Below are 17284 nucleotides of genomic sequence, written 5' to 3'. Positions count from 1 at the left end.
TGACCAACAATGGTGTAACACACAGGCAACCCGAGCTGCAAGTCTGCTTGAATGCAAACTTTCACATGGGCCGCGCTCTCGATCCGAACAGGGGAGAAAACACCTGGCTGAAATCCACAACGCTTCTCCCTCTGGATTGGACCCACCCGTGTTAAACAATTTTAAACTATGAAAGGAATTAGACAATCCATTGGAGTGAACAACACAGCTACAGCAGCCCCTCTCCGCAACAAACAGTGATCTTCCACACATTACCAAAATTAAATATAAATTCCACAACATAAAGAGAACAGAGTTCATATATTTATTAAAAACTTCATTCAATGCCTTTGCGAATCTCGGCTCTCTCGAGTGTCTGGCACCATATCAACAGGAACAAGACATGACAGGTATGTGGCTGGTTTTGTGATGATGGGGGTGGATTATTATTATTCTGAAAATTGTTTTTTAAAACTTTTTCTAGTGAACAGTAATTGAATAAAATATTTTTAAAGTATTTTTGCTTTAAAAACTCACACACACAAGGAACTTTATAGTACTGATGAATAAAATATTATTTTTTCATGTGCACTAGAGTGAGCATGCGGATTGTTAAAAGGATACCTGCGTATGCTGACACTGCGGAAACCAAACATAAAATATATAAAAACATACAATCGAGAAAATAATGCATTTTAATGACTCCACTTGTAAATATTATTTCTGTAAAATGAAATGTCGTTCTATCTAGTTGTAATTATTCTACCTGTGTGTGTGTGTTTGTATTACATTCTACAAATGAGGGATAAAGTATAACAACATAAATTGGACAGTTACATCCCTCACTGGGCAATTAAAGCGCCTAAGTTCCAATGTATGTATTTATTCATTTATTTGGCGGTGTATCCGGGGCGGTGCTGATAAAGGGAAATCCTTGGTGCTGCGTCTTTCATTCGACGAGGCAGGGAGCTAGCTACGCGTGAGCCAGGGCAAGAAAGTTTTGCAAGTTAATTAAATTAATTAATTAATTAATTAATTAATTAATTAATTAATTAATTAATAACAGCAAGTGACTCCAGTCTGAGCTGACCCCACAAAGGACCTGGGTATGTACTGGACTGAAACTAAACCGGGTTTATGTTCTCGATTGTTCTAAGTGGAAAGCCAAAAGATTTGAAAGGGTAGAGCCTTCTCGGTTTCTGTGCAGAACTTTGTCAAAGGATTCTTTCACTGGATTCAGGTAAGTACGTCCCTCTCTTTATGAGCTCGTGTGCTTTACGTGGCGGATATATTTAAACTGGGAAATTCGTGAGTCGATTAAAAAAAGAATCTCAATAGCGAACAACATTTGGTACGCTTATTGTGTGGATACAATAATCCGTTGGATTATGGGCGTTTTATTCTTTATGCCTGTCCAAAATCTGAACCTGTTTCATACAGTAATCTTTCACAAATCATCTGCATCATGCATGTGCGAGAATGTCGCTACCTACATGGGTACTCTTTCGTTCCAGAAGTGGTCATGCAGTTTGTATCATTCAGAAAGTAGGGTGTATGGTAAAGGGCTGCGCAGTGCATGGGATTCAATGGGTCTGCCTACCCGCATCATTTGAGAACCGGTATTTCGTGGTAGTGTTGAGCCCGTCCACTTTGTTTTAAGAAATACAAGGTTACTGTATTTTAGTGTCTCATGTGAGAGTGATATTGGTCTTCAGTACAGTTCATGGAATCAATGTAAAGCATTATGGATCTTCCTTAAACGCGTTGTCACTGGTGGAACGTTCGCGGCCCTTGCAAAGGGAACAGAATCCTATTTTAAATCAGAAGATCAGGAACTGAATCTCGAAGAGGCGGAACGGCGTTCCGGACACTTACACGCTAGTTTAACCCCTGCGCGTTATAGCGCCTGATGAGTTAATGCGCTGTCTAAAACTTTACATGGTTTTTATTTGCTTATCTTATAACAGTTCTAACAATGTTGGGCCATTTCATTCTAGAGACTTTAATAACTACTCAACTGCAGCTGGTGTCTCAATAGTGTTTTAATTATTGTTCTGTTTAAACGTCGATTGCTATCAATGCATTCTCTGTAAGATGTGTGTTTCCACAATGTGCTGTTCTGAACTCCTGGCTTCAGCCTGGGTGCTAATGTTTCTTCAAGCACTGTTAAAAGGATCTCCTATTTCAAATTGTTGTGTTTATTTACACTCCTAACATAATACAGAGAGGTCCAACAGATCAGACTTACTAAAGTAATTGAACAAATACAAACAACACGTCTTCAGATTTAGCCTTTTGCTTACAGTCAGTGGTAACTAGAACACATAGGGTCCGCCTAGTGTTAAAAATTCCACCTGCAACCTGGGGCTTTAAATCTTTTTACTCGGCCACTGTGAGGTCTACTTCTAACTTGTGTACAGATAAACCCAGACAAACTCTATCTACGTGCTCAAGTTTATTCTGCAGCTGCAAGCTACTGAAGATTGTAGACAATGACAAGAGTTGAGTGAACGCCAACTGCTGGCTCAGAATGATCCGATCACATATTTTCGTTACCACATGTCACAGGGTGAGAATACATGACCGAAATAGACCCTGTGTGGTGAAGACAAAAGAGCAGAACTGCAGTTAATAGCAAAGGAGTGTGGGTATGCAGAGTGAAGTTTCAAAATGAAGAAGTCAAGTGAAATGAACCTTAGCGATGACGGTGATTAGCTGTCCAGTTTGTTTGTGTACAGACCTTTTACAGGACTATGCAGATACCGCACTATCTCTCTCTGCCCTGGTCACCCTGCATCCACTGCACATGTCCTAGTGAACCTCATGTACTGGAAGACCTGTGATTCATAGTGAGTGAGGTTTTTACAAGCCATGATTAAACCCAGGCTAAAATAACATCTGCTACAGTAGTGCAAACTGTCCCCTCAAATGCACAGATTCCAGCGAAAGGGACTGGCAATACTGTAACACTGTTAAACAGCTGTCTGTACCTCAATGCGTGATACACTGTTTTTGCTCAAAAAGAGCCGACTTCCAAACGTTTCAGTGTGTTTAAGGGAAAACAAACAGTGGAGGTACTTCTAGGCTTCTGACGCCATGGTAACGCCACTCACTTATTTCTGTTTAAATCTATTAATCTGCTTGTGATGTCGTTTACTGCAGAGCTAATGTAATGGTTTACTGTTCCTTTCTATTGATGCACCATTGTGGCAGGTTTGCATTGCAGAGTATGATCGGTTGTCTCCAGGTGCAAGGTGTGGCCTCTTATCTGATTCCAGTAAACAGGCTCATCAGGATGGATGGGGGGGAGGGATTCGCAAATGAAAGGGCTCTTGGGTATTCTGATGTTTTCATTTCTAGTATTGTGAAATTTGCCATGTGAATTTCGTCCAGAAACCTGTCAGCAACTTTCTGGCAAGTCTTACTTCTTATTGAAGTCTTGAGAAATCACTTTGCTTTTTTAAATTTTAAATCTTGACCTTGTCCTCTCTGGAGTTGCCTGTGAAGTACAGTATATCCCGTGTGAGACTGCATTGTTGTGTTGAGAAAGGGGTTGGTCTCCATCCCATAGGAAGCCTCTACATATAAGACAGCAACAAGGATCCCTGTTTTAACTCTTTCAGTCCTGGTGGGACCTCAAGGTCTCGCTATGTGTCAGCACATGCTGTCGGAGATCATGTCAGAACCCCATGGGACTCCTAGTCCTGTTCTCATGTATACTCAATAGAGGAGTGCTTGTATTTCCCTTGATCCGGTGAGCAGAGCCAATGTTTGTGTTCTACTCCAGAGTTTCCCAGTCAAGCAAAGTGTGTGTTTTAAAAACCCAACACTGAACGAACAGACCATGCAGCAGGCAGAGAACTTTTAACGCTTACGTTATCTGGTCAGAATTACTCTGCATCTTGATCCATTTTCCCCTTCGCTTCGAAAAGAGTAAATAGAGACTTGAATAGAGGAGCTACATGAACTATTTATCAGATATCTTTCGCAGGGAGAGCGAGCCTGGGAGACAGCCCTCATTTCAAATTGGATTTGTTGTTATTAAAATGTTATGGCGCAGGATGGCATTTTCCCAATACACTGACTGACCTACAAGCACAAATCTAAAATCAGAAACGTGTACTGTACAAGTTTAACAGCTCAAATAGATGTGTTTGAATATGTTTGTGCTTTGATCGGAAGGAGTTTCTTCTGCAGCATTTCCTTGGAAAAACGCTAGACTGATGAAATGAAAAGGCTTCCTGTTTAATAGAAGAAACTGGGTGGGGTAGACTAGATTGACCTGGTCTTTGTTGGCCAATTAAATTAGACCAAAGTACATTGCTGTTTTGATTTCACTTTAAATTAAATCTGTTCCATTGGATGAGACATTAAACCAACATATGACGTCCTGACTAAATACTAATTCAAGTAAAACATAGAAAAAACCTTGTCTAGGTAACCCCCTACCTAGAAATGCACGTCCTTCAATTACAGTTCAATTGTTGTCTCATAGGAGTGTGCAAACACAGTCTTGGCCTCTAGTCAGTTTGAACACCCACTATCTAATTTAAGACTCCCTGCACTCCCTTTTTCGGGGGAAGAACCCAACCCCATCATAAAATGAAAATGAAAGACTGGGGCTAGGTCTGCCCGCCCTTTTTGGCAGGGTGTGGTAAAGGCCGAGTTGCCATGGAGACAGAGGCTGAAAGCTTACAAAGTCAGGCTTGGGCGTGTACTCTCTGCTTAAACCACGGCGTTTTAAAGCATGGCGAACTGCTACTTTTCACTCTGTAATTACAAGATGAAATGCAAGGTCCGTACACTGGGTATCTAGCGTGTCACAGATTTGGTATCTCCTCAACTGATGTTTTTACAGGACTAATCTGGAAGAAACCTTCAAACTGCAGGAGCGGAAAGGGAATTGGAAGCTGTGTCTCGCAGCAGGGTCCCCCAGGGTCCCTGCTTTTCATTGATTTCAAAAACAAGCGAGCCAACAACAAGCCCTGTAAGTAGACTCTCTGCTTGCACATTTTAAACTCACACTTGCACATCTGTGAGCCAGTGGAGTGCATCGGATATAGATCCATCAGTCTGAGGGGAAAGGTCCCAGCAAAGCTCATGAGTTTCTGCTGTGTACAGTACAGTACAGTGTGCTTGCTGACCCACTTTCATACTTCTGCAGTCTGGGGTTTGATCCCCACAGCTATTTGGACGCTCATTTAGTAAATTTCCTCCATCAAAGAGTTTGGGAACTTTTTTTTTTTTTTGCGATACCTCAGTGAGGACAGAATCCCAATTTAAATCAGTTTGACCTCCAGGTTCTGCTAGACACAAACTGGTCTCAAATTGCTTTCTGTGGCACAGTAAACAGTAGACGGCTTTACAGTACTGCCTCCTTTAGCTCTGTTTATTTTCTTTCAGTAGTTTAAATGACCCAGGAACATGTACATGTAAGCAATACAAAACGTTTCTTATTAGCCTTGCAGTAAGTCAACCGTCTTCAGCACATAGCTATCTTTTTATAAAGACATGTTTCCGTTGTAGTCTCTCGAAACGGCTGACCTGTAATCGTGGACCCTGATGTCTGTTTGTTTCTGGACCTCTGGCTCCGAGAGGATTTGAACATGTGTATGCGGGGTTCCTTCCATCCTCTCGGTAGAGACGAACTGTGCAGGGCTCTGCTGAATTACATAGCCCGGCATCACCGCTATATTTGTAAGGCAGTTTAAAGGCTTGCTCTGTTGTAGAAATGGCTGGCCTGCCTGACCCTAGCACTAGAGCTGCCAGACCTGGAAAGATGCTGAATGGTGAAAATCTGCTGAATGCATGCTAGATTATGTTTGCAAACTGTTTGCATGGATAGCGTTTACTGTGCTTCAATGATGGAATATTTCTATCTGTAAGACTTTTCGCCAAAGTGATAAAGCAAAATGGTCTCAAAGCAAAAAAAACAGAAGGCTTCTGTACAAAAAATGTCTGTTGTTGTCTGAATGATGATAAACACCTTTTTTTTTTTTTAAATTGCAGTAAATACAGAATCTGTTATCAGTTACTTGCAGTGTGTGTTTTTATTATATAGCAGCTTCATCTGTTCTATGTGTGTACGGTATACAGTTCTGTACATGCAGTAGCAGCGATGGAAATAAGACTCCTATTGCATTGTAGTTTTACCAATACAGATTTTACTACCAGCTTCATTAGCCACAGTGTATAGGTAACAAGCTCAGGTGTGTCTTATTAAACTCATAGTAAAACCAGTAATGGATGAAACTGCTATGAGATGGGAGTCTTATTTCAAGCCCAGCAGTAGGATGATTGCTTGTTGTTGGTAGCTGGTGTCGCTTCACACCTTTTGTTTATTGTCATACTCAAGGAGGAGTAACTGTCATAAACAGTAGATTCTGCTAAAGCTTTGCATTGGTGGCTTATGCAGCTTTGTTGTTTACATAATATACCTGGCCTGCAATATAATATGCCTGACCTTTTTTGCAGACCCGTCACCAACATTTTGGGGTTCTACCGCATGACCATGACAGACCCGGAAGAACCCCCTAACGTTGCAGGCTTAGGTTCGGGGGACGCAGGAGACCCCCAGCCTGAGAACGACTCCTCGTTCCCGCTGTCCTCCCTGGCCAATCTCTTTGAGGGGGAGGAGACCGCCCCCTTGCCTGAGCCCCACCCCGGAGAGACCCGGCAGAACCTACGAATCCGCTTCCAGGATGCCTTCAAGAAGGGCATCTCCAACCCCAAGGACCTGCTGGAGTCCTACGAGTCGCCAGTGGCCGCTGCACCCAAGAAAGCCCCCATGGATTCCCTCTTCGACTATGGCAGCTACCGGCAGCCCAACGCCAACAAGCGCCAGAGGAAAAAGCTGCTGTGCGAGTGAGTGCTCTGAAGCTCCTGTCGGGTTCCTCTCCCTGCCCGGGACTCTCTGTGGCATTCATATACACAGTAACATTAAAACTACATGCACCTATGCCCCTTATAACAGGGTGTCCAAAGCTGGCCCTTCCACTCCTGGTCTTTGTTCCAGCCCTTTTCTGAACCAATCAAACCTCCATCCAGACCCTGAAGTAGTTAATTCTATCATTTTACCTGTTAAACCTGGAGTGGAATGGCCCTGCAGACTCACTATGAAAAAATAACACATGTGTAACAGGTTGGTTTGCACAGTGATTCTGAAGGGTTCTACACACAGTTCTGAAGCCTCATAAAGGTGCTATGAATGCTACCAAGTTTGACTGGTCTGGTAGAAATACAGAGGCGTCTAATTTTCATTGATTTATTTGTTTTATTAGTGGTTCATGGATCAGTAGTGGTTGAGAAGTTAGGTATGGAACAGTAAATAAAGACTATTGGAAGACTATTCATAAATCCAAATTCCTCCTGTCTAAGTGTAAACAAACTCTTTCATAATGGAACAAGCTAAATGTGTTGCTCTGTGTTAGAGATTGAGGTATAGGTATTGCACAAAAAAACCCCACAAAGTTGGTGAGACTGACAAGCTACTGTAAGACCCCCCACCCTCAAGTGAGGTAATGGCTTGGGTTGGGGTGGGGAGTTGCTGTATGGTTGTCTAGCTTGGCTGATAGAAACCTCTTTCATTTCATGAAGTGAGGTCTATTTGTGGGGCTCTCTGTGTTTTTTAAAGCTTAGTTCCAGGTCAGGGTAGGATCTTTTTGAACAAGGCCTCCACTGAGAGCAGTGACAACTTTCCTGTTCACTCCCTTATGAATAGGCAGCTTTCAGAGAGGGAGGCCAGAGTACTGGGTCTTGTTGTTGTTTTATTGTTATTATTATTATTATTTGTAGGTTTTCATTCTTTTCTGTCAGAGTGGTATTTCCAGTGTGAGTGTCAGATTGACATAGTTCAGGCATTCTTCTGACAGTTTCATTAATAACCACGTGTTTTCCGCAAAACTGTTTTAATTCGTATTGAAATAAACATAAATTTAATATATCTGACAAACAAACCAAAAATGACTGAGAAGAACACACACAGTGCATGGGTGACGTAAACTCCACTGTGCAGCTGAAGACCCTCTGTTAGGGATAGTCTCAGAAGTGCAGATATCCTTACCTGAGACCAGTCTGTTCCAACTTAATGAACAAGATAATTTTCCTTGGTCCCTGATTGTTGCACAAGCACGCTCAGACAAAAATGCCTTTTGTTGCGGTTTCTCCCCGAGGCAGTTCCATTAATTCCCAGAGAACAGTTTGTTTTAAACTGTAAATGTGTCATGAAGCAGAGTACAATAAAGCACAAGAAAGCGGGCACACTGCCAGCACATATGCACCCATTTTGGAAAGCTGCATTATAGCAATTAGCTTGCTTCAGAAATGCACTGGACCAGGTCTAGATCTTTAGCAATGTGGTCCATGCCAAATGGAAACGCAGCAGTAAGGCAAAGTGGTGCAGTGCCCTATACTCTCCAGACCTGCCAGTCTAGTAAACGAGCCAGATTAAAAAAACACCACAGCAATTCTAACAGAAGCAATAAGAGAAATGCACAGAAGGTTAACCCCCACCCCCCCCTCTCTCTCTCTCTCCTCGGTAAGCACAGTGTCTCCAGTGTAAAGGATCTTGCCCAAGACCCCCCTCCGGTGCTCAAGATGTTTACGCGGTTGCTGCTGTTCGACGCAGTGTCACGGGGAAATACCTCCGACCTTCAGGGGCTGCTTCCCTTCCTGCTGGCACACAAGAAACAACTAACTGACGAGGAGTTCAGAGGTGAGGCCTGAGGCTGTATCGAAGAAGGGACAGGGTTGAGGCTAGTTTCCATAAGAGGAAAGGACCTAAGGGAGGGACGAGGGTGTGGTAATTATCAGAGAATGAGAATTGCTTTAGGAGGTAAACTGAGAGCCAGGCCATGTGTGACGTGTCACACGATCAACTGGGCCTCAGAGGAACGATACAAAAATCTAGAAGTTTACACCAGATAGCTTTCATCTTGAAGTATGCGAGGAATGTCCAGACTTCATGGATTTAGGAGACAGTAAATAAATCCTTCTGCTCAAGGTATTCCCCTCCTGTGTGTGCTAGACTCAGAGAGAGTGTGTTAGAAATAACAGCAAGCTGTTTTCAAGAGCGGGCTATAGGAAATAGTGTGCAAATGTGTGTGTAGTTTCTTGTTTTGCCACTCTGCTCTCCCCTCAGAGCCATCGACTGGGAAGACCTGCCTGCCCAAAGCCCTGCTCAACCTCTACAGCGGCTGCAATGACACCATCCCTCTGCTGGTGGAAATCGCCGAGAAAACGGGCAACCTGCGAGAGTTCATCAACACCCCCTTCAGAGATCTCTACTACCGGGGTGAGCAGGGGGCTCGGCCAGATGAGATGTGATTGTTCACCCAACACGATTTTAACTTGATGCTTGTTGAACCACCTCGGGGATGGAAATAAGACTCGTATTGTATAGCGGTTTCACCTATTCCTGGTTTTACTATGAGCTTGATTAGGTGTGTCTTATTAAACTTGTAACAAAACCAGGAATGGATCAAACTGCTATGCGGCGGGGGGGGGGGTCTTATTTCCATCCCTGATGTAACTATGAAAGTTGCCTGACAAACTGTTCCTCATGTGGTCTGGCTGGTAGTCTTCTGTCCATCCATGTCCGTCACCTTCACTAATGTCCACCGGTACAGTGAAACCTGACCTTTGGCTTGGCATGTCTCAGGATTGAAACACATGTGGACTCTCCTATGGATAGGGATCATTTTAGCCTTCCTCTTGCCACAGCTCCCTGTGCAGACTTGAGATCAGTAGAGATTGGCAGTGATCATGGAATATCACCCCTCTCCCCCCACTCTGCTGTAACGTGGGGTAGCGAAACAAAAAAACATATCAAGGAAACGATGAAGGATCCCCAGCCTGTTTGCATTACGCAGAGAACATTTTAACCTTGAAAACTGAACCAAATATGCAAAAATGAATAAATGACTTGACGCCTATGCAAAACATGTTGAAGCAGTCTGTCTGCTATAAGCAGATTTCCAGCAAGTCCCTTCAAGCAGGAGCTATCACAGGTTCTGACACACTGGGGAGAAGCAGCTGGCAATCTGTTTGCAACCTCTCTTTGAATCCTCCATGGTTTGGGAAAGAAAACAAAGATGAATTACCTTGAGGATCATGATCTGTCAACATCAGTCAGACCTGATTTAGGAATGCTAAAACTGCTCTACATACAAGTCACACTGGGTGCCTGTTTAAATTTACCAGAGCAAATACTGTGACCCTGCCTTTTTAACTTTAAAAAACAGACAAACCAGCATTGTGGTTGGTTTCTCCATTAATTTGGCACACAGATTGTTTAACTAGTGCCAGTATTACTTTGCAACCCCTACCGGTTCCTGCAATTGCATAGAACACAATCTTCAGGTTATGAAGTTTGTCTAGTTTTATTCAGGTTTTTTTCTGTAAGTGATGGTACGCTGCTCTTGAATCGCAATGGAACAGCCCTCTCTGCACAGCATTTCAAGTCTTGCAAAGAAACAAGTGCATGTCTTGTTTAGAAAATATGTAACTATTTAGTCTGTGATACTCAGGGGGGAATGCACACATCTGTGGCCCTGCCCACCACAGCATTGACTGCAGCTGCGTCAAGCTCTGAAATAAGAACACTGACCGTTTAATAGTCTGCTGAAGCTGGCTTTCAGTGAGATACAGTGCCTTATAAAACTGGATTAAAGAGGTACGTTATTTACGTAGGGGTGTAGAACATTATTTTTCAGAACCCGACTACTTCCTCTTTAAAGTCCTGTGTTCCGTGCTGGAGTTCTAACATTCTCTGCTTCCTCAGAAAAGCCTCACACCAGTAAACAAGACCACCAGTTTATTTCTAGCCAGTAAATTAAAGACCTGCTCTGGGTGTGTCTTCTCAATCCGGACTTTTACGCAGCTCTCCTGAAATTGCAGTGGTAAAAACGTTGGGCACTGACAGCAGCAGATTAGGAGGTAAATACTCCCAGTGCATGCAGGACAGATGCAGTGTGGCTGTCTCTGAATAAACCCCAACTTCTCTTTGCCAGCTGGGTTAACTTGATTGAGAGGCGTTGGGACAGGGAGGGAACCCTTCCAAACATTACATGCAGAACTAACTCATTGAGCTCCTCATTAGCCACAGAGCTCAGGGTGGAGAGCTCAATATTATTATTATTATTATTATTATTATTATTATTATATATTACAATGCCAGTAGACTGTTTTAGTGCTAGGCAGCTGTTATTGGGATTGCATATTTGGTTCAGTTTTCAATCTATGTATTCATCAATGCTTTAAAATAGATTACAAGAAACAAAACAGGAAAGTATAATAAAAGCAACCTATTTGAATATATTCCTAAACAAACAGGTCTGGTTTCTGTGTTGCTGGGAGGCTGCTCAGCAGTAGCCCTCATTGCTGGCTGGGTGCTGGCTCGTCCTCATGCTTCCCCGTGCTTTACCCCCCAGGTCAGACCGCTCTCCACATTGCCATCGAGAGACGCTGCAAGCAGTACGTGGAGCTGCTGGTGGAGAAGGGGGCTGACGTTCACGCGCAGGCCAGGGGACGCTTCTTCCAGCCCAAGGACGAGGGTGGATACTTCTACTTCGGTGTGTGAATCTTCACAGTGACGGCCTTTTACTTTGTATCTGGAAACAGTAGTTTTGCTGCTGTTTTATCCCAGAGACCTTGGAGAAAGGCTCCTGACTTCCTTCAGCTTCAGTACCAACCAGTAGCAGAGCTTCACCTACTAAAAATCAGATAGAACAGATTGAAATCTTTAGAATTCATGTATGTGTTAATGTAGATGTGTTTGTTTCATGCTTGTTTTCTTTGTTGGCTGTGATGGGTTGTAGTTGTTTTTGGTATTATGACGTGCTGAGACCACCAGAACTCCACTCCCATAGAATCCGTGTTCCAAACAAGGAGATTTCCTCGAGCGGTGCCACTAGAGTCAGCGAGCTGAGGGTGGTGAGGAGCAGTGCTTAGTTAACTAGGCCGGTTGCCATGGTGAAATGAGGAGACGCATGACCCCGCCTTGTAAACCGAGACGTTACCTCTATGAGAACTTGGCAGGCAGCAAGAGGTGTAAAAAGCGCTTTATTCTTTCAAAGAGGAGGGGAAAGTAAATGGGCAGCTAAAGAGGTCCAATGTTTTTATTTCGGAAATAAAAAACAACAAGGAAAAAACATTTAGGTAACAAGTCAAACAAACCCACCTGGCAGACTCGTATAACTCTCTAAAAGGTGCTTCTGTACAGAACACTATTAAATGTATATGGAAAATGGGTCGTTTTGTTTAAAGGAGCTGGTTGGTTGAGACTCCTCCTGTTTTATACAAGACAGTTCTGTAGAAAGCTCAGCAGCACCCTCTCCTGCAATCCTGCGAAACTGCAACCACATTAGCATCACCCAATTAGAACAGGCAAATGGCAACTGTATATTTAAACCAGGCATCGCAAAGGTTTTGTGAAATTAGAATTTAGCAACAGAAAATGTAATTTTAAACAAATTAGTTCTCAAAATGAAGTGTGCACAAATCAGTGGAACTCGTAACCTGTCGTCATAGCAACGGGCTCAGCGAGGCAGTTGGAGGCCTTTTCTCTTTCATTAAATCTGCTGTTCTGTTAACCAGCAACACCAGAGATTAGGTTCTAATTCTGTAGGTGCGAATTAGGGAAGTAAGTGGTCTCTCAACAGAACAGAATTACAGTGGAGGTGGAAATGAGGTTAGAGATTTGATCAGCCTGAGATTGCCCACAAACAGCTGTCTTTTAACATGCAGAGACACACTCAGAACGTGGGACCTGCCAGCAACGCCTTTTATTATGTAATGTTTGCTTTAAGCCTTCCATGCATGAAATATTGAAAGCTGGAAACAAAAACCTAGTTTAAGCAGGCTATTTAACCCCCTGCCTGTGCATGCGTCTCGATGCTTTGTGTGCAGGTGAGCTTCCTCTATCCCTGGCGGCCTGCACTAACCAGCCTGACATGGTCCACTACCTGGTCCAGAACGCACACAAGACGGCGGACCTGCGGCGGCAGGACTCCCGCGGGAACACGGTTCTGCACGCTCTGGTGCACATCGCTGACAACACGCGGGAGAACACGCGCTTCCTCACCAAGATGTACGACTTGCTGCTCATCAAGTGCGCCAAGCTCTACCCAGACTGCAACCTGGAGACCGTGCTCAACAACTACGGCATGTCCCCACTCATGATGGCAGCCAAGCTGGGCAAGATCGAGGTGAGAGGCTGGGGAGGAGAGGGAGGGGGGTGGGGAACGAGAGTGAGGAGGGGGAAGAGACATGATCAGGGACGTTGTATTTAGGTAAGGTGTGCATGATGGGTGTATAAGATGGATTGTAGAAGACGAAATTCAGGGTGGGGTACACGGTACAGCCTTTCCAGACAGTACACATAATTAAGACTGAGCCCCCCTCATGCCTGTGGTTATTCAACAGGTGTTCCAGCACATCATCCGACGGGAGATCACGGACGAGAGCGCTCGGCACCTCTCCAGGAAGTTCAAGGACTGGGCGTACGGACCGGTCTACTCCTCCCTGTATGATCTCTCCTCGCTGGACACCTGTGGGGAGGAGGTGTCTGTGCTGGAGATCCTGGTCTACGACAGCTGTGTCGAGGTGTGTGTGAGACAGTGCGAGTGCAATTGTTTTGCTGTTATAAATACTGCACTTCCATGAAAAACAGTGGCCCCTAGTGGATAGACAGGCATTACACTCACAGCTGTATTGTTTTTTCCTTCAGAACCGTCACGAGATGTTGGCGGTGGAGCCAATCAATGAGCTCCTGAGGGATAAGTGGCAGAAGTTCGGCGCTGCCTCCTTCTACATCAGCGTGGTGTCCTACCTGGTTTCCATGGTGATCTTTACTCTGGTTGCGTACTATCGACCCTCAGAGGGCAAGGTAAGTAAGGGCACTGCGATATTGAAGACTTCACTTTATATTGACACCAAAACTGTCACCTATTGCACAGCAACATGTTTTATCCAGCTTGGAAGAGCAGACGTCCATAAACCACAATGTATAAAAAGTAATCGCGCAAAACGAAACCCTGCTGTGTGTGTTTTAACTTGGTCATTTATAACTTGAAACACTCGATAATAAGAGTGTCCAAATGTTTTTAACATTGCTTTTATATCTTGGCTATGCATGTGAATGTGGTCTAGTTCTCTCCCCTAATTTGTTTGTGTTGACGTTGACAGTGTGAGATTTTTGCACCATGCATCGTGTCTGCAGCATGCCCTAAATACACAGCTTGTGTGTACGTGCAGACTCCCCCCCCCCCCCCCCCCCCCTCTCCTAACCGCAGCAGTCCTCTCTCACTCCCCAGCCCCCCTACCGGTACCAGAGCAGCACAGACTACCTGCGCCTGGCGGGAGAGTGCATCACCCTGTTCACTGGAGTCGTCTTCTTCCTCACCAACGTGAGTCTCTCGCACACAGGATTCTTTTTCTGTAGAACGCCTCTTTTGCCCTGTATGTAAAATAAACTGATCTGTAACCTTGTCTCTGAATGGTGTCCTCTCTCTCTCTCTCTCTCTAGATTAAGGATCTGTTCCTCAAGAAGTGTCCGGAGTTCAGCTCCTTGCTTATGGAAGGGTCCTTTCAGCTGCTTTAGTAAGGAACTGTTTGGGTGTATCTATCTGTTTCCCTCCAGCTACGACAGGGTAGACGGAGTTGCTAAGTTGCTTTTATGTGCTCCCCTGTGCTGCTTGCTCCAGTTTTATCTACTCCGTGCTGGTGCTAGTGACGGCAGCGCTCTACCTGTCTGGGATCAATGCCTATGTGTCAGTGATGGCGTTGGCGCTGGTGCTGGGCTGGATGAACACACTCTACTTTACCAGAGGACTGAAACTCACCGGGACCTACAGCATCATGCTGCAGAAGGTGAGGCGCAGGGGGAAGTAGAGCTTCCAGACCTAACAGCCTTGCACTGCTTCCAAATAATCCCATCCCTCCTTCTCCTGCATTTCAGATTCTCTTTAAGGACCTCTTCCGGTTCCTGCTGGTCTACTTACTCTTCATGATCGGATACGCTTCAGGTAAGAGCCCCCTGTGTTTCCTTCACGGTGGTACATAAACTCCATGTGATGGAGAAAAGGGTGTAGGGATTAGGAACTAGCCACAGAGGAACTGTGAGATTGCAAGGTGAGAACTTCATCAGGTGTTTTAAAAAGTTTTGATGACATGTGACCGAACCCAGACACATGATGGTATCAAGGGCTTCCCCCCAAAAAATAAATACGTTGATGCAAGTCATTGGTGCAAGGGGTCTAGCAACCCCACCCCATGGCTACCTGGAACTGGACTGACCCAGTAATAGATTGAGATATTGAAATGTCGCTCCCTCCCCCAGCCCTGGTGTCCCTCCTGAACGTGTGCCCCAGCTCTGACACGCCCTGCCCAGGGGGACAGTGCCCCACGTACCCCCTGTGCCGTGACAACACCACCTTCAGCACCTTCCTCCTGGACCTCTTCAAGCTGACCATCGGCATTGGTGACCTGGACATGATCAACAGCACCCAGTACCCCGCGGTCTTCCTCACCCTGCTTGTCACCTACATCATCCTCACCTTCGTGCTGCTGCTCAACATGTTGATCGCTCTGATGGGGGAGACGGTGGGAAAGGTGTCCAAGGAGAGCAAGAAGATCTGGAAGCTCCAGGTGCAGATGCATCACATTGTGTTGCTGTCACTGTCTTTCAGTGTGCATTAAGAGGGAACCTCTAAAACCCTGTCCGTGAGCAGTGGGGAGCAATGCATCTCTAGAAATGCCTTTAGCGCCATAGCGTTTTTGGAAACAAGTACTGGTACACTTACCTAGTACAGATACCCTGTGTATGTATGTTCAACTCCCCTGCCATGGGGCAGATTCTCTCTCTGTCTATAAATCTCTTACCCTGTGTTCATGTCTAGGGGGTAATGACAGGTTGTGATATGATGTGTATCGTGATACATGTGATGGCTCAGACTGGCTACTTGTATGATGCAGGGTAAGATCAAATGATCATTTAATGATGGATTTTGTTAAGACACAATTTAAATGGGATAGGGAGAGTATGTATCCACATACCAACTATAAAACGCACCTTATTCTTCATTGAAGAACTGTTTTGCTGAACTACAACGAGCTATGTGATACGATTTCTATCCTGTAAAGAAAGGATCACGATTCAGCGATCCATTCCGAATCGTTACTCCTCTGTGTTCACGTCGGTCACCTTGTCCCTCCCGCAGTGGGCCACGACCATCCTGGACATCGAGCGCTCCTTCCCAGTGTGTCTGCGGAAGAAGTTCCGCTCGGGGGAGATGGTCACGGTGGGCAAAGGCTTCGACGGGACCCCCGACCGGAGATGGTGCTTCAGGTAGGAACAGTGTGCAGAGAGGCCTACCTGGGTTTGTTTTTGTTTGGTATCTGCCTTTAAGCATGTAAACACTCATCTATCATTTACAAGCACAGTGTCAAACAGCTGACCTCTATCGACTTCCATGCAACTGTCCCAGCAACAAAGTAGAAGGCAGTCGCTGTATCCGCTGCTGTGGAAAATATATATAAGGAATATGTGGGACACGTTGAATTGAATATTAATACTAGATAGGAATGCTGAAATGGAATGGATTTGGGTAGCATTTACCCTAGAGGTTTATCGAGACCCGAGTCGCAGCTTGCCTGTGTGGTAAGGGCTCCTGTGTTGTGTTCTGTGCCAGGGTGGATGAGGTGAACTGGTCTCACTGGAACCAGAACCTTGGCATCATCAATGAGGACCCAGGGAAGAACGAGACGTACCAGTACGATGGCATGCCGACCAGCATGAAGGGGCTCCGCAGAGGTGAGACGCATATGCACACACGCACGTCGTTTGCATTGATTCCATAAGCACTATACCCAAGCCCACTGTGACAGACACAGACAGCAATGTGAAGGGCCTGAGGAGAACCAAGACCAGCCTGCACTAGCTGTTGTTCTTTTACACAATCTCTCATTCTGGTGTGTGGTGCCCAGGGAGAGGCGAGACTGGCATCCACAACTCTCTCTGTCTCTGTTTTGCTTGTGCGCGGGGGTGACCCTTCACGCACTCCTCTCTGAGCTTTTCTTCCCCTCTCTGCATTTCAGACCGCTGGTCCTCGGTGATCCCACGTGTGGTGGAGCTCCACAAGAGCCCTCGCTCGGAGGAGGCGGTGATGGTGGAGATGGACCCCTTGTTACAGGGCAAACGGAAAACTATAGACACCTAGAGAAGAGACGACACCACTGCTCCCCAGCCACACCGACCACTGCCCCTCCCTCAGAGACTCTGGAAGGGTCTCCGGCTGCTTGATGTGAC

The 17284-nt window shown here is 45.2% G+C and overlaps 1 protein-coding gene across 6 annotated transcripts; it reads left to right on the top strand.

The window, feature by feature from the left end:
• On the top strand, positions 1-17278 carry LOC121307692 (transient receptor potential cation channel subfamily V member 4-like). 6 transcript variants are annotated; one of them, XM_041239934.1, is made up of 18 exons: positions 1094-1219; positions 4838-4966; positions 5506-5676; positions 6454-6843; positions 8526-8692; positions 9119-9271; positions 11409-11549; positions 12886-13184; positions 13402-13581; positions 13706-13864; positions 14292-14384; positions 14504-14577; positions 14682-14847; positions 14936-15002; positions 15317-15624; positions 16197-16324; positions 16668-16789; positions 17074-17278. In XM_041239934.1, the coding sequence occupies exons 4-18, from the start codon at positions 6485-6487 to the stop codon at positions 17193-17195; spliced, it is 2538 nt and encodes an 845-aa protein (XP_041095868.1). In that variant the 5' UTR covers positions 1094-1219; positions 4838-4966; positions 5506-5676; positions 6454-6484; the 3' UTR covers positions 17196-17278. The 6 variants fall into 6 exon arrangements, with proteins under 6 accessions (XP_041095872.1, XP_041095870.1, XP_041095869.1 ...); XM_041239936.1 differs by lacking the exons at positions 1094-1219; positions 5506-5676 and adding an exon at positions 924-1085; XM_041239933.1 differs by lacking the exon at positions 5506-5676.
• Positions 17279-17284: the final 6 nt, after the last annotated feature.

This window comes from Polyodon spathula, chromosome 58, assembly GCF_017654505.1.
Source record: "Polyodon spathula isolate WHYD16114869_AA chromosome 58, ASM1765450v1, whole genome shotgun sequence".
Taxonomy (NCBI): Eukaryota; Metazoa; Chordata; class Actinopteri; order Acipenseriformes; family Polyodontidae; genus Polyodon; species Polyodon spathula.
Note: the sequence above shows the minus strand (reverse complement) of the source record. Positions and strands in the feature narration are given on the sequence as shown.

Bases quoted from the DNA above. Each gene is read 5' to 3' on its own strand.
- LOC121307692 (XM_041239938.1), top strand. From the start codon at position 6,485: ATGACCATGACAGACCCGGAAGAACCCCCTAACGTTGCAGGCTTAGGT. The intron at 9,272-11,408 runs GTGAGCAGGGGG...TTTACCCCCCAG, and splicing joins CAGAGATCTCTACTACCGGG to GTCAGACCGCTCTCCACATT. The intron at 14,385-14,503 runs GTGAGTCTCTCG...CTCTCTCTCTAG, and splicing joins TCGTCTTCTTCCTCACCAAC to ATTAAGGATCTGTTCCTCAA.